Source organism: Felis catus, chromosome E1 (assembly GCF_018350175.1).
Source record: "Felis catus isolate Fca126 chromosome E1, F.catus_Fca126_mat1.0, whole genome shotgun sequence".
Classification (NCBI taxonomy): domain Eukaryota; kingdom Metazoa; phylum Chordata; class Mammalia; order Carnivora; family Felidae; genus Felis; species Felis catus.
The window spans coordinates 25,480,842-25,497,264 of NC_058381.1; the positions used below are offsets into that span (position 1 = coordinate 25,480,842).

At 41.6% G+C, this 16,423-nt stretch overlaps 1 protein-coding gene and 1 non-coding gene across 2 annotated transcripts in view; one reads left to right on the plus strand and one right to left on the minus strand.

The window, feature by feature from the left end:
• Nucleotides 1-2,514: 2,514 nt before the first annotated feature.
• Nucleotides 2,515-2,617, minus strand: LOC111557959. Its single transcript, XR_002738357.1, has one exon. It is a non-coding gene; the product is annotated as a U6 spliceosomal RNA (small nuclear RNA).
• Nucleotides 2,618-8,451: 5,834 nt separating this feature from the next.
• PPM1D (protein phosphatase, Mg2+/Mn2+ dependent 1D) overlaps nt 8,452-16,423 on the plus strand; it is a 47,219-nt gene continuing 39,247 nt past the window's right edge. Inside the window, exon 1 of the mRNA XM_003996608.6 lies at nt 8,452-9,120. Coding sequence (XP_003996657.1) covers nt 8,649-9,120 — 472 coding nt within the window. The 5' untranslated portion in view covers nt 8,452-8,648. The remainder of the gene's footprint in view (nt 9,121-16,423) is intronic.

Consider the following 16,423-nt stretch of genomic DNA (forward strand, 5'->3'; position numbering starts at 1 on the left):
AAAAAAATGGATCATTTCACAAAAAGCTTTGGGGAACAGTTATTGGAAAGAAGTTCAAACTCACTTCACGCCAAAATAATTCCAGAGAAATTTTAGTGTCAAGACCCATTTTAACCATTAAATATTCTAGAAGAAAAAAAATGCTAGAAGAAAATATGAAACTTTAGGGGCACCTGGCTGTCTCAGTCTGTTGAGCACATGACTCTTGATCTTGGGGTTGTGAATTTGAGCCCTGCGTTGAGTGTAGAGATTACTTAAAAATAACAAATCTTTTTTTAAAAAAAGTTGTATAAGTTCTATTGAACTGATCTCAAAAGATAAAAGGACATTTTAAGCATAACATCACTGGAAATATAAGAAAGGAAATATCAAGAGTTTTTTTAGTGTATTCTATCCCATATTTTCTTCTAGTACTTAAAAAAAAATTCCCTTACTATTATAAGCAATGCTGTGAAAGTCCTTACATATGTACCTTTTGCAAAGATGCCCATATGGTAAATTCCTAGCAATGGAACTTCCAGGCCAAAAGATATGTGTAGTTTAAATTTCGTTTGATATGAACTGATATTAAATTACATTCCCACTAATAGTTAATGAGAGTGCTTGTCTCCACACCTTTCCCAGCCTTACATATTACTAAATTTAAAAGGTTTTTGCCAATCCAATAGGTAAAAAAAAAATCTCATTGTTACTTCTTGCACTCTTACACTTTTTTCTTAATGTAGTTCTTTAATCCACTTGCCATTTCACTTTCAGGGTGGTCCAAGTTGAGGACTTCATCATTTTCACCCCTCAAGAGAGTGAGTTATCCTACCAAAGGGATAGCCAGATGTCCTCACATCAGTGAATAATCAGTCTTTCCCTCAATTGTTTGAAATGTCACATCCATCATATACTCCTTTGCATTGTATATTGATTCCTTTCTGGACTCCTGGTTCCAAATGACCAAATGGACATTTATCTGCCACTGTTGATTTTATAAAATATTTGATATCTGCAGGGCACCTAATTGTCTTAATATTCTTCTTTTTCAATAACATCCCTTTTCTCTTCTGGATAAATTTGAGAATCAACTTGTCAAATTAAAAAAAAAAAAAAAACCCAGTTGGGCCAGTTGATAGAGCACGTGTGACTCTTGACCCCAGGGTCCTGAGTTCCAAGCCCCACATTGAGTGTAGAGCTTACTTAAAAAAAAAAAAAATCCAATTGGGATTTTGATTAAAATGATGATAAATTTATAGATTCATTTGGAATAAACAAGTTTCTCATCCAGGAATGTGATTTATTTTCCCATTTATTCAGAGATTTATTTTTTCCTTTATAACAAAAAAATTTCATGGTTTTCTTCATAACAATTTTACACATTTCTTCTGGAATGAATGAACGCATTCACAGAACAACTTTTTGTGTTAGGTTCAGGGAATATAGAGATGAACAAGACAAGTTCCCTGTTTCCATGGAGCCTATATTCTAATTGAATAAGATAGCCAATAAACGAATAAGTAAAAAAGATCAGAGGGGTGCCTGACTGGCTCAGTCAGTAGAGCATCTTGATTTCAGCTCAGGTCATGAGCCCAAGATCATTGGATCGAGTCCCGCCTTGGGCTTTGTACTGACCTTGGAGCCTGCTTAAGATTTTCTCTCTCTCTCTCTCTCTCTCTCTCTCTCTCTCTCTCTCTCTCTCAGATAAAACAAATATAGGAGCACCTGGGTGGCTCAGTCAGTTAAGCATCTGACTTTGGCTCAGGTCATGAACTCTCTATTTGTGAGTTTGAGCCCCACGTGGGGCTCTATGCTGAAAGCTCCAAGAGCCCGCTTCAGATTCTGTGTCTCCCTCTCTCTCTGTTCCTCCCCTGCTTGCACTCTGCTCACAATCTGTCTCTCTCTCTCTCTCTCTCTCTCTCTCTCAAAAATAAATAAATAAATAAATGAATAGTTAAAAATTAAATAAATAAAAAATAAAAAGAATACAGGGGTGCTTGTTGACTCTGATGGTTAAGCGACTGACTTTGGCTCAAGTCATGATCTCGTGGTTTGTGAGTTCAAGCCCTGATTAGGTCTCTGTGCTGACAGCTCAGAGTCTGGAGCCTGCTTCAGATTCTATGTCTCCCTCACTCTCTGCCCTTCCCTCCCCCCTCTCTCTCCCTCTCTCGAAAATGAATAAACATAAAATAAAATAAAATAAAATAAATATATTTATTGATTTAATTTTTTAAAAGTTTGTTTTTGACAGAGAGAGAGAGAGAGAGAGAGAGACAGAGCATGAGTGGGGGAGGGGCAGAGAGCAAGGAAGACACAGAATCTGAAACAGGCTCCAGGCTCTGAGCTGTCAGCACAGAGCCCGATGCGGGGCTCAAACTCACAGACCGCGAGATCATGACCTGAGTTGAAGTCAGAAGCTCAACTGACTGAGCCACCCAGGCGCCCCAAAATAAATATATTTTAAAAAGATCAGATAGTAAGAAGTCCTCTGCAGAGAATTTAAGTAGAGTTATCATAGAAGTCACTTTTTCTTTAAATATGGAATGCTTCACGAATTTGGGTGTTATCCTTGCGCAGGGACCATGCTAATCTTCTCTGTATTGTTCCAATTTTAGTATATGTGCTGCCCAAGCAAGTGCTAGAGGCTGCTTTTAAAAAACAGGCCTGACTGCTTTCAACAAGAGCAAAATTATGGAAAGAGCCCAAATGTCCATTAACTGATGAATGGATAAAGAAGATGTGGTTTATATACACAATGGAATACTACTTGGCAATGAAAAAGAATTAAATCCTGCCATTTGCAGCAACGTGGATGGAACAGGAGGGTATTATGCTTAGTGAAATAAGTCAGTCAGAGAAAGACAGATATCCTATGTTTTCAGTCATATATAGAACTTGAGAAACTTAACAGAATACCATGGCAGGTGGGAAGGGGAAAAAATAGTTACAAACAGAGAGGGAAGGAAGCAAACTGTAAGAGACTCTTAAATACAGAGAACAAACTGAGGGTTGGTGGAGGGGGTGGGGGAAAGGGGAAAATGGGTGATGGGCGTTGAGGAGGGCACTTGTTGGGATAAGTGCTGGGTGTTGTATGTAAGCAATGAATCACGGAAATCTAACCCCAAAACCAAGAGCACATGGTATACACTGTATGTTAGCTTGACAATAAATTACGTTAAGAAAAAAAAAAGAGAAAAGAAAACAGGCTTGAGCAATGGCAACTTGATCAAGGCAAAAGGGCCCCCAGCAACCACTTGGCTGAATACACAGGCCCATCAGGCAGCCCACATCAAAATATCTATAAGCCCTAGCTCACCAATGGGCTATTTATATCCAGGCAGTTACCAAAAAGGGGAAAATTTCATATGTCCCCATGTCTCCTCACCTTCTTGCTTTAAATACAACCTCCACCCACTGCCTCCTTGCGGACAGTCTCTCCTTTGCAGTCGTGCCTACCCATCCCTTGCAGTGTATTCAACAAACTTCTTTTTTGTTGTGCTTTGGGTGAGCCCTTTCACCATCCATGCCACCATCTTCCACCCAATCATCGCCTCACATTTGGGGGCCGCCATCCGACTGGGCAGAGAGACACCGTACGTTATGTGGTAGAAATACTGGGTGGCTACTTTAGACTGGATAGCCAGGAAAGTCCCTTAATATTTAGACTGAGGTCTGAATAGCATGAAGAATCCAGCCTTGTTAAGCTACTAGAGGTGAGGCAAGCATTCTTTATTTATAATTCTTTATTTACAAGTTTATTTATTTATTTTGAGAGAGAGACAGCGTGAGTGGGGGTAGGGGCAGAGAGAGGGGGAGAATCCCAAGCAGACTCTGCACTGTCTTCCTGATGTGGTGCTAGAACTCATGAAACTGAGATCATGACCTGAGCCGAAATCAAGACTTAGTTGCTTGACTGACTGAGCCACCTAGTCTCCCCCGCAGACATTCTATGGGGAGGGAACAGCTAAATGCAGAAAGACCTAGGACTGTTAAATAGATTGGCTGGTTCAAGGAACAGAAAGAAGGCCAGTGAGGCTGGAGTGTAGTGGGGAAGGGGAAAACTATTATGAAATAATGTTATTTTACTTTATTATTTTTTATTAAAGAATAATTGACATACAATATCGTATTAGTTTCAGGTGTACAATATAGTTGGTTAGAAATTTATATGCGTTATGAAATGGTCACCACAAAATCTAGCTACCGTCTGTCACCATACAAAGTTGTTACAATATTATTGATTATATTTCCTATGCTGTACATTACCTCCCCCTGTCTTATTCATTTTACAACTGGAATATTGTACCTCTTAATCCTTCACTTATTTTGTCTATCTTCCCACCCCCATACATATTATTTTAAATGTGAGAGGAAGTCATGGAGCGTAGTGAGTCGCAGAATGACTTGACCTGATTTACGGTTTTGAAAGATCACGATAGTAGCCAGTGGAAAAAGGAATGCCAGGGTCAAGAGTGAAAGAAATGAGACTTTGCGAGGAGACTGATGTAGTGACCCAGGTGAGAGGTAATAGTGACTTAAACTGGGATGGCAGTGGTGGAGGGAGTGAGAAGTGGTGGATTCAGTATTGATCTTGGAGATTTAGTCAAAAGGATTTGCTGATGAATTAGAAGGATTGGAAATTGGTAGGGAGATGGAGTGGGGGTAAGAGAATGAAAGAAAGAATAAAAAAACTCCTAGGTTTGGTTTTTTTGTTTTGTTTTTGTTTTTGTTTTTTTGGCTTGAATAGCATGGTGGATGGTGATGCTTACTGATGTGGGTAAGACTGAGCAAGGAGAGCTATGGTCCTGGATGCTGTTACCTAGGGGGAGTGTATAGGAAGAGAAGAGAGCCCAGGACCAAGCCCTGGACTCTCCCCAGCAACTTAAGGTCTGGCTGGGGAGCAATCAGCAAATGAAAATGAGAAAGGGTGGTTTGTCAATCAGGTAGGAAGAAAACCAGCATAGTGTGGTTTCTTTTCAACCAAGAGAAGTTTTAAGAAAGAAGCATTGGTTTGACTTGCTACTAAGTTTCAAGAAGGAAACAGTGGTTTCATTTGCTTCTTCATTTGGAGCAGAGTCAGTAACAGAAAAATCATTCTTAGCTTTGGAAATAAAGAGGTCTGGTTATGTCACAAAATGTCTAAGAACAATGGGTATTGTTGCTTGTTTGGAATAGGTTAAGGAGAAATTATGAAGTAGGAATTAAATGTAGAATATTAGAGACAAATCTTTCAAAGAATCTTCCTGTGAGGGGAGCAGAGACATGGGGTAGTGTAAGGGGTCAAGGTAGGTAGTTTTTTGTTGTTGCTTTTTTAAGTGTTTATTTTTGGGAGAGAGAGCAGGTGAAAGCAGGGGAGGGGCAGAGAGAGAGGCAGAGGACCTGAAGTGGGGTCCAAGCCGACAGTAGAGAGTTGGATGCAGGGCTTAAACTCATGAACCATGAGATCATGACCTGAGCCAAAGCCAGAGGCTTAACCAACTAAGCCACCCAGGTGCCCCTGTTGTTGTTTTTAGTTAAAATAGAAACCAGAACATGTCTGTGCACAGATGGAAATGACCCAGTAGAAGAGGAAAAACTTATGAGGTAGGAGCAAGAAAAGATAATTGGTGGAGCAAAGCTCTGGGGAAGGAGAGAGAAGAAAGGATCTGGAACACAAATGGAGGGTTTGCTTTTAACAGTATCAAGACCACTTCATGAAGAGGAGAATTTGGAACCGAGAAGACAGGGTGTTGGATGGAAAATGTGGATTACATTTTGAAAAAGTGGCTGAGAAGTGACAAAAATAGTGGAAGAAAGGAAGACAATGAGCCAGGAACAAATGAAGAGGGAGTTACTAGGGTGATGACATCTTGGTGTAGTAGCAGTTGGCAGTACTTTAAAAAAGCTTGGGTTTTTGAAGGAAAAAGAGAAATGATTTGGAGGAACATGAAGAGCAGGTTTGAAGATTAAAAAAAACTGTGAGAATTAAAACAATCTCCTCTACTTGGAAAGTTGCAAGAGAGGTAATTTTGCCAGGTGATAAACCAGTTTTCAGTTGGAACAGGAAGTTGATGGGAACATTTAGAGAAGAGGTGAAGAATAAAGGGGAAATGACTGTTAGCAGATGTTGAAATCTAAAGTGTGGATTGAAATGGTTAGAATGGTTGGTGAAAAGTGGACGCTGAATCAGATTAATGGAAGTAGTGGGTAGCATGGAGATGCTAATCAGTGTAATGGTGTATGACCTGGAGGCTACCGGTTGTGAATGAGTGAAAAGGATTATAAAGCTCAAGGGAATTATCTTTTTTGTAATCTCTAGGGAGGGAGGGAAGGTGGGTAAACTGTTTAAGATGAATAATATAAAGCTACACAAACTGTTTTCTCTTGCAGGTCTCAAGGTATGCAGGCTACTGGGTTAGAACTGCTAATTTTTCATTTAGGATTTTTGTATTTACAGTTATAAAATACTCTATAGATTTTCTTCTGGTGTTATGATTATTAGGTTTCTTGTTTGTTTTTTATTTTTAGAGAGAGAGCTAGAGTGGGGGAAAGGGGCAGAGGGAGGGAAAGGAGGGCAAGAGAGGGGGGAGAGAGAGAGAGAGAGAGAGAGAGAGAGAGAGAGAGATTGATTCATAAGCAGGCTCCATGCTCAGGAAGGAGCCCCACATGGGGCTTGATCCCATGATCCTGGGATCATGACCTGAGTGGAAATCAAAAGTGAACACTCAACCACTGAGCTACCCAGTCCTCCTGATTGATTTGGTTACAGGATTTGATTATCTTTCTTTTTTATTTTTTTAATTTTTTTTAACGTTTTTATTTATTTTTGGGACAGAGAGAGACAGAGCATGAACGGGGGAGGGGCAGAGAGAGAGGGAGACACAGAATCGGAAACAGGCTCCAGGCTCCGAGCCATCAGCCCAGAGCCTGACGCGGGGCTCGAACTCATGGACCGCGAGATCGTGACCCGGCTGAAGTCGGACGCTTAACCGACTGCGCCACCCAGGCGCCCCCTTGATTATCTTTCAAAACAAGCTGGTATTTTTTCCAAGTATTTTCACACTCTGAAACTATCTGGTCTAGTGTATTTTGGTGTATAGGGTCATCTCTGATTACACTTTTAATTGTAATTTTATGTAATTCAGATTTTCTACATTTTGAGCTTTTTTGTTTGTTTAAGTTTACTTATTTTGAGACAGTACGCAAGTGGGGTTGCAGAGGATCCAAAGCAGGCTCTGTGTTGACAGCAGTTAGCCCCATGCAGGGCTGGAACTTATAAACCAAGATATCATGACCTGAGCTGAAGTCAGACACAACCAACTGAGCCACCCAGGCGCCCCCTGATTTGGTTATTATTATTAGTAGTAGTACAAGGAGGTTTTTTTCTCCTATTTGTACTTCTTGAGCCAACTTTTTTTTTTTTTTTGGTGCCAATTGTTTGAATGAACATTTTCCCTACTCCTATTTCTGTACTAGTAGAATTCCATTTGAGACTCTGGAAAGCCCTACAGCAAAGGGCACACGGGAGAATTGATGAAGTGGCTAAAACTGGAAAAAGGGAACTTTAAACTGATTCACTTCAAGAAAGTTTGCAGCTAAGAACATATAACCTGCCTACTCTGAGGTTTCATTTGTGGAAATCCGTGCAAAGGTTTCAGTGCTTAGAATACAACCTATTGGGCAAAGGGGGTGGAAAGCTAACCCAATTGTTAGAGCACTGAGTGCTTGGCAATTTCCGTAAGCTATTTCCAAGTGATAACTTTAAGTGGTACCACCAAAGGAGTACAATACTGTACCCAGGGCTCGTTGGGAAAAGTACTAGGTTTAACAAAAGCTGAAAAGATGTTTAAAATTAGTTAAAATATAACCCTTTTAAGTCTCCGACATACTAGTTATGTGAAACAAAACTGCAGCGGATGGTGGAAATTTCCCGTTTCCTTAACAACACAAACTGGATTCCCTGCCAGTCGGATACATCCCACCCAAATCCAGTTCAAGAGTGCCACACTTTTCCAGCCTTTTCACAACCACCTTCCTAAGTGGGGTTTCCCGCCATTTCACTTCAAGGAATGAAAGGTTTCCCCTCCCCAGATTGTCCACTCGTGGGAGGCCCGAGCCTACGCGGCTTCCCACTCAGGCGAGCGGCGGAACGCCAAGCGCAGTAGGCTGCATTACGATCCCGGCGACTGAGCAATAAAGGTGACAGCCCAAGCTGTACAAGTGCTCAGCATCCGACGAAAACCCGGAGGCGACAACACCCACGGCAAAGCGGAAAGCCCGGCAGGGCAGCGCGCGGGCCCAGTGCCCGCGCACGGAGGATGAAGCTCGGCCGTTGCCGGTAGGAGCGAGGGTTGGGGGCGGGTTTGCCCCAACCCGACTCCGGATTGGTCAGGCCCAGAGAGCCGAATGACGACAGCCAAGGAGAACGTCTGATTTGTGTGGTGGGCGCGGGCAGGCGGGGAAGCGCATTGCGCAGGCGCAGCTGCTCGGCTCCTCTAGCCCTAGAGCCCCGGCCCAGCTCTCGCGGACAAGTCCCGACATCGCGTGCCCCCCCCTCCGGGACCGCCCCCTCCCCCCTCTCGGCGTCGTCGAAGGTAAACAATAGTTGGCCGGCGGGCGCGGAGTGTGTCTCCCGCCGCCAGATTCGGCGGGCTGCGTGGGACCGGCGGGATCCCGGCCAGCCGGCCATGGCGGGGCTGTACTCGCTAGGAGTGAGCGTCTTCTCCGACCAGGGCGGGAGGAAGTACATGGAGGACGTTACTCAAATCGTGGTGGAGCCCGAGCCGACGGCTGAAGAAAAGCCCTCGACGCGGCGGTCGCTCTCTCAGCCGTCGCCTCCGCAGCGGTCACCGTCGACTCTTGCTGGCAGCGAAGTCTCGGGGAGAGGCCCGGCGGCGGCAGCCCGAGAAGCTCGCGACCCTCCCCCGGACTCCGCGGCCTCACCAACTCCCGGTCGCTGCTGCCGCCGCCGTTCCTCAGTGGCATTTTTCGCCGTGTGCGACGGGCACGGCGGACGGGAGGCGGCACAGTTTGCCCGGGAGCATTTGTGGGGTTTCATCAAGAAGCAGAAGGGATTCACCTCGTCCGAGCCGGCGAAGGTTTGCGCTGCCATCCGCAAAGGCTTCCTAGCTTGTCACCTCGCCATGTGGAAGAAACTGGGTAAGTTCGCTGGCTTGTTTGTCTCTTCTTCGTGCAGTTGAGGGCTCTTATAAGAGCGCCAGCCCCGAGTGGGCCCCCGGCACCCAGATCGCTACAAAGTGCACCTTGGTTGTAAGTGAAGTCTCTCCTAGGTTCAGTAGCGCTTTCGAGGGTGGCGGGTCGGGCGAAGTGGCTTTGGGAAAGATCGGATCGCTGTCTCCCCGCAGTCGGCCCGCGCTTAATTTCCACCTTCCAAGGACCCAGGGAAGCGGTCCTCTCCCAGCGTCACTTTGGTGGCAGCCTGCGGAAATGTGTTTGAAACCTGGCGCCAGATTTTGGCCAAAAGATGAACTGAAGATACGTTGTTACCTGGGCCACGCGCAAAAGAAGCGGGAGACGGCAAAAATGAGAGTGCTTCCCTAGAATCTGTCATAATTTTGCTCTGGAAGGACTTGTCCCTGTCGGTTGCCTCCTACCGGTGGTGTCAGTTCACCAAATTGACCCCGGGTGGTTGGTAGTTGAAGTATACTGCAGACTAATTTAATAAGGTTAAATGTAATTATCCAACGAGTTAAGTCTTGGGAGGAATTCGGTTGCTTATCATAAAATGTATTAAAGATCTTTATGCTTATACTGCTTATGGGAAAAAAAAAAGCGGGGAATGCATTGCTATGTCTCAAACTGGCTCCGCCTTAGGCGTGTGTGTTAAATTCGACTAGGGCTTTTTAAAAGTATACTTTTTTTTTTTTTAATAGTTGCCTTAGCTAAGCCATCAGATAATTCTCACCATTTCTCACTTTTACTACTTAAAAGTTGTAACTGCCAGTCAAAGTAACAGGAGAAATTACTGATATGCTAAAAGGAAATAGCTTTATTTTTAAAAATTCAGCAGAGTAGTAGTTTCCTCTAAGCTTTAAATGTTTTCTAAAGCAGCCATTGTTTCTGTACCCAACATGTGTTATACAGAGTTATAGGTGCTTATCCATTACTCCGAATGAATGGCATGAGCCTTTTTTTAGAGAGAGGATAATCTCTGTCATTTAAAAAGTTCTCGTTTGTGTAGCATAATATTGCATTATTTTCGGCAGCGGGACAGGGGGATAGAAGAGTGTAAAAATTGGTCAAGTAGAGAACAGTTTTTATAAGGTATTGTCAGAGTTGTAGACTAGCTTCTTTCAAAGTCTGTTTTCTGTTTGCCTGGCTTTCTGCCAAAAATTGTTTGATTGACTCATAGAACAGCCAGTCCTCCTGTCAGAGGCGTTTCCCATCCAATCCCAGAGGCCCCTATTATTTGTTTTGTTTTCGTGTAGGCAGAGCAGAGCTGGAAAGCGCTGCAGTATATTCCAGAAATATGTCATTTCATTGCCTACAGGGCAACTAGGAGTGGACATCAAGATAGAGGAAGATTAGACACAAAGAAGTATTTAGAGGCCTATTTATTTTGCAGTACACTTGGAGCAGCATGAGTGTGCCATATATTTGAACTAAAAGTATAAAGTATAAACCTTGTTACTTGAGCATTTTTTTAATAAGGCAGGGACCATGCTGTCAAATGTGAATGTGTATGTTTTTTGACATACCATACTTTTTAAATCAGACTTTCACTCTTATGAGGCATAGTTTAGAGCCTTATACACCAAACGGATGTTAAAGTTTGCTTTGTTCCACAGCTAAGCCTTGTACTCAAAACTTGAAAAAAAAAATATTGGGGTGCCTGGGTTGCTCAGTAGGTTAAGTTGCCTGGGTTGCTCAGTAGGTTAAGTGTCCAACTTCGGCTCAGGTCATGATCTTGCTGTTTTTGAGTTCCAGACCCTGCATCCAGCTCTCTGCTGTCAACACAGAGCTTGCTTTGGATCCTAGGTTCCTGTCTCTTTCTGCCCCTCCCCCACTAATTCCCTCTCTGTCTCTCAAAATAAATAAACCTAAAAAAAAAGGAATATGCTGAGTATATGAAAGTCTTGACACAGGAGTTGCAGATTTTTTTTTAAGTTTATTTATTTTGAGAGAGAGAGAGAAACAAGCAGAGGAGGGACAGAGAGAGGGAGAGAGAGAATCTCAAACAGGCTATGTGCTATTAGCTCAAACTCATGAACTGTGAGATCATGAACTGAGTGGAAATCAAAAGTCAGATGTTTAACCGACTGAGCCACCCAGGCACACCCAGGAGATAAAGGTTGTTAGAAAAAAATTGTTCTTCAGTCCCAAATTCATGGATAGCCCCTCATTTTCTATATAAATGAACTGCGTTTATAATTTATAGGGTAAGCCCTTCCCAGTCCAACTTTAGACTCTTTATTCAATTTTATTTGTTACCCACATTTCTATTACATTAGTCTTTTCACAGTCCCAGAGCACATTGAAATACTCCATTTTCTTGAATTCTCCCCCAAAAAAGAAAACTGAAAAATAAACTCCTGTAAGTTTCTAAGTCAATATGTTTTCTTCTGTGAAGGTTTCTGTTTCTTTTGGAATTAAGCATCCTTTGTTTCTACTTTTGTAGTGCTCCTTAGGTTATAGTAGTGGTTCTCAAACTTTCTGCTCTCAGAACCCTTTTTACTCTTAAATGATTGAGGACCCTGAAGAGCTTTTGTTTATGTGGACTACATCCATTATATTTGCACTGTGAGAAATTAAAACTGAGAACATTTAAAAATACTTATTAACCTATTAAAAGTAAATCAAATGTATGTTAATACATTTAAATGAACATATTCATAATTCATCATATTCATTATTCAATAAATAGTCATTATTAATATATAATTAAAATTTTTTTTAACGTTTATTCATTTTTGAGAGATAGAGTGTGAGCGGGGGAGGGACAAAGAGAGAAGGAGGGACAGAATCTGAAGCAGGCTGGAGGCACAGAGCCCGATGTGGGGCTTGAACTCATGAACCATGAGATCATGACCTGGGAGGCTTAACTGACTGAGCCATCCAGGCACTCCAATATATAATTTAAGTGAAAATGCTTTTTTCTGAAATAAGAAATACTGAAATAAATATTCTCATATCTGTTTCTGCATTCAGTCTATTGTGTTGGGTTTTCTGGTTGAAGTATGTAAGGAAAAGGCAACCTCACATATATAATAGGAAAAGGGAGGAATAGTTTAGTGGTGTTTTCAGATAATTGTGGGTATCCTGCACCAAAGTGATAGTTTCTTAAGGTTGGTAAAAATGGAATCTGAGGGGCGCCTGGGTGGCGCAGTCGGTTAAGCGTCCGACTTCAGCCAGGTCACGATCTCGCGGTCCGTGAGTTCTAGCCCCGCGTCGGGCTCTGGGCTGATGGCTTGGAGCCTGGAGCCTGTTTCCGATTCTGTGTCTCCCTCTCTCTCTGCCCCTCCCCCGTTCATGCTCTGTCTCTCTCTGTCCCAAAAATAAATAAACGTTGAAAAAAAAAAATTAAAAAAAAAAATGGAATCTGAAACCTGATTGATTGGTCTGCCTTGCACTTGGAATGAATCATGAATCATTACCCATGTGTAATTTATGACATGGTACATTAGTCATTTGGGAAATAATCACTGAATTATGCCTATTTTTGAAATATTGACATTTTATTATGCAATATGAAAATGTCACATTGGGGCGCCTGGGTGGCGCAGTCGGTTAAGCGTCTGACTTCAGCCAGGTCATGATCTCGCGGTCCGTGAGTCCGAGCCCCACATCAGGCTCTGGGCTGATGGCTCAGAGCCTGGAGCCTGTTTCCGATTCTGTGTCTCCTTCTCTCTCTGCCCCTCCCCCGTTCATGCTCTGTCTCTCTCTGTCCCCAAAATAAATAAACGTTGAAAAAAAAAATTAAAAAAAAAAAGAAAATGTCACATTTGTTAATATTCCTGATCTCATCAGAAAAGTCTTAAGATTGGGAAGCTATCAAGTTCACTGTAGTGAATACACATTTTCCAAAATGTGAGTTTTTAAGCAGCAATTAGAAATTCATCACTGGCAGGGCACCTGGGTGGCTCAGTTAGTTAAGCGTGCAACTCTTGATTTTGTCTCAGATCATGATCTCACGGTTCATGAGTTTGAGCCCCAAATTGGGCTCTGCGCTGACAGAGCAGAGCCTGCTTGGAATTCTCTCTTTCTCTCTCTCTCTCCCCCTCCCCCACTTGTGCTCTCTTGCTTTCTCAAAAAAAAAAAAAAAAAGTTTATCACTGGCAACAAATACTGCCAGTTGTTTTTCTTGAAGTCAAGAGCTCACTTTGTACATATTGTTTACTTTTTATTTATTTTTTAATGTTTTTAAATTTATTTTTAAGTGAGACAGAGAGCACAAGCGGGGAAGGGCAGAGAGAAAGAGAGGGAGACGCAGAATCTGAAGAAGGCTCTAGGCTCTGAGCTATCAACACAGAGCCCAATGCAGGGCTCCAACTCACCAACTGTGAGATCATGACCTGAGCTGAAGTTGGATGCTCAACCGACTGAGCCACCCAGGTGCCCCTTGTTTATTATTTTTTAAAGTTTATTTTATTTGAGAAAGAGTGTGCTTGGGCACATGCATGGGGAAGGGGCAGAGAGAGAATCCCAAGCAGGCTCCATGCTGTCAGTGCAGAGCCTGATATGGGGCTTGAACTCACGAACCGTGAGATCGTGACCTGAGCAGAAATCAGTAGTCCGATGTTTAACCAACTGGGTCACCCAGGCGCCCTTCACTTTGTTCATTTTGAAGAAAATGTATGTCAAATGCCCAAGTGTTGTTAATATAGTTTATCAGTCTTGCAAGTAAAAATGATGGTCCGTGAAAAATGGGCTAGATCATTTCATAACTCACAGAGTCAAAGGTACTTTTCCTCTAGACAGGCATAATATGCAACAGAAGCCTGTTGTATGTACTTCTCTTTCTCTACAGAATATAAAAAGACATGTGTTCATGGGTGGAGGCTTAATAAAATTAATTTTTTATTGCGACATCAAGGACATTAAGTAAAACTGGTTTGGTTCCCTCCCCCCACCCCCACCCCCCCACTTGGTTTTTGTTTTTTAACTGTAAGTGGGTGGCTGTGGAGAATACAGAGACTACTAATTCAGTTTGGTGTCACTGCCTTGATTCCTGCTAAGGCACCAGCAGTTTTACAAACCACTGCTTTTGAACCATCAGTTCAAATGTCAACACAGTGAAAAGGGCAAATAAGCTCTTAGAATTATTATGAAAAGAGTTTGGCTTTGTGAAATCCCGGTAAAGATCACACAGACAATTGTGAGATGACCATTACGTTTTTATCTGTCTTTCAGGTAAATTTTGAGGTCTTTTGGTTGGGGATGCCTTACATACTTCATAATTAATCTCTTAGAGCTGATTTCTTGCTTAAAGTAGCTGCTGGTTTAGTTGAATTTCTGTGGGTGAAATGATTAAATTGGATTTTTTACTTCTATTTTTTAATTACAAAAATTTTTCCCATTTAAAAAATTGTGGTAAAATACATACAAGATTTACCATTTTAGCCAATTTAATGTATACAGTTCAGTATACTCACAGTATTGTGCAACCATCACTATTGTCCATTTTCAGAATTTGTTCATCCTCCCATACAGAAACTGTAATCATTAAACAGTAATTCCCTATTATCCTCATCCCTAGCCCCTGGTAACGTCTGTTTTACTTAGTGTCACTATGAATTTACCTATTCTAGGTACCCCGTATAAGTGGAATCATGTAATATTTGTCTTTTTGTGTCTTATCTCACTTAGCATAATGTCTTTAAGGTTCATCCAGATTATAGCCATGTATCAGGATTTTTTCCTTTTTAATGGTGAATAATATTCTATCCTATGTATATATGACATTTTGTGTATCCATTCATCTGTTGATAGACATTTGGGTTGTATCCACCTTTTGGCTAGCATGGATTATGCTGCTGTGAACATAGGTTGTTTGATTCTGTTTTCATTTCTTTTGGGTAGAAACCCTAGAAATGGAATTAAAGTCATTTTTTTTCATATTATTTTCTTATTTTCTTTACTCTTTGTTCCCAAGTTATAATACGTACCTGATTTATGTGTATTCACATGTATGCGTTATTCTTGTGTTATGCTCGCCTTCTAAGAAATAATGTTTTAAAGTTTGTGCTTTAAAAAAATTTTTTTAATGTTTATTTTTGAGGGGGGGGGGAAATTTTTGAGGGAGAGAGAGAGACAGAGGCACAGAATCCAAAGCAGTCTCCAGATCTGAGCTGTCAGAACAGAGCCTGAGGCCGGGCTTGAACTCATAAACTGTGAGATCATGACCTGAGCCTAAATCAAGAATCTGATGCACAACTGACTGAGCCACCCAGGCACTGCTGAAGAATAGGTTTGGCAGATAGTTTTCATTTACCTTAAATTTAGAAATGAGACCAACACTAAAAGAGAATGGGAGGGATAGAAGGAAAGATAAGGGAAAGTGTGATAGAATTAAATTTGAAGAAGAGTTCTCTTAAATCAGAATTTTAAACCTGTATCTTTATTTTGGTTTGGTATTTCTGTTTTTACTTTCAAGGACCTTCACCTTCTCACACATCACATGTTCGAAAGAGTTTGCCATGTTTATCCAGTACTAGATTTTTTCTATTTTTGTCAATCATTTCTTTCGATCAGTATTAGATAATTTCTGTTACCACATGTTTTGGCATATATCAGTAGTTCATTCCTTTTTACTGAGTAGCATTCCATTGTGTAGATACACCACAATTTGTTTATCCATTCACTTACTGATGGACATTTGGGTTGTCTTCAGTTTTGGCTATTACAAATGTGTAAGGCTTTACAGTAGAAAGGCCACTAATAAATGTAGCAGGAATGATAGAGAATCATGTTTAGTAACCCATCATAATAATGATTCAATCAGGAGACATAAGTGAATGCTAAAACTAGTGGGTGAAAATTTGAGGAACAGAATTGTATTAGTTTCTTAAAGGTGTTATAATAAATTAGCATGAATTGAGTAGCTTAACATAACAGAAATTTATTCTTTTATGGTTCTGGAGGTCTGACATCTGAAATCAAGGTGTTAGCCTCTGTTTTGGAAGCTCTGAGGGAGAATCTGTTCCATGCTCTCTCCTAGCTTCTGGTGGCTTCCAGCAATCCTTGGCATTTCTTGGCTTGTAGATTTATCACCTAGTTGCCACCGTCTTTTTTTTTTTTAAGATTTTATTTTTAAGCATCCTTTTTTTTTTTTTTAAAGGTTTATTTATTTGAGAGAGAGAAAGAGAGGGGAGAGGGAGAGAGGGCGGACACACAGTGGGGAGGGGCAGATTGAGGGAGAGAGAACATCCGAAGCAGAGTCCATGCTGTCAGTGTAAGTCTGATATGGGGCTTGAACTTGTGGACCGTGAGATCATGACCTGAG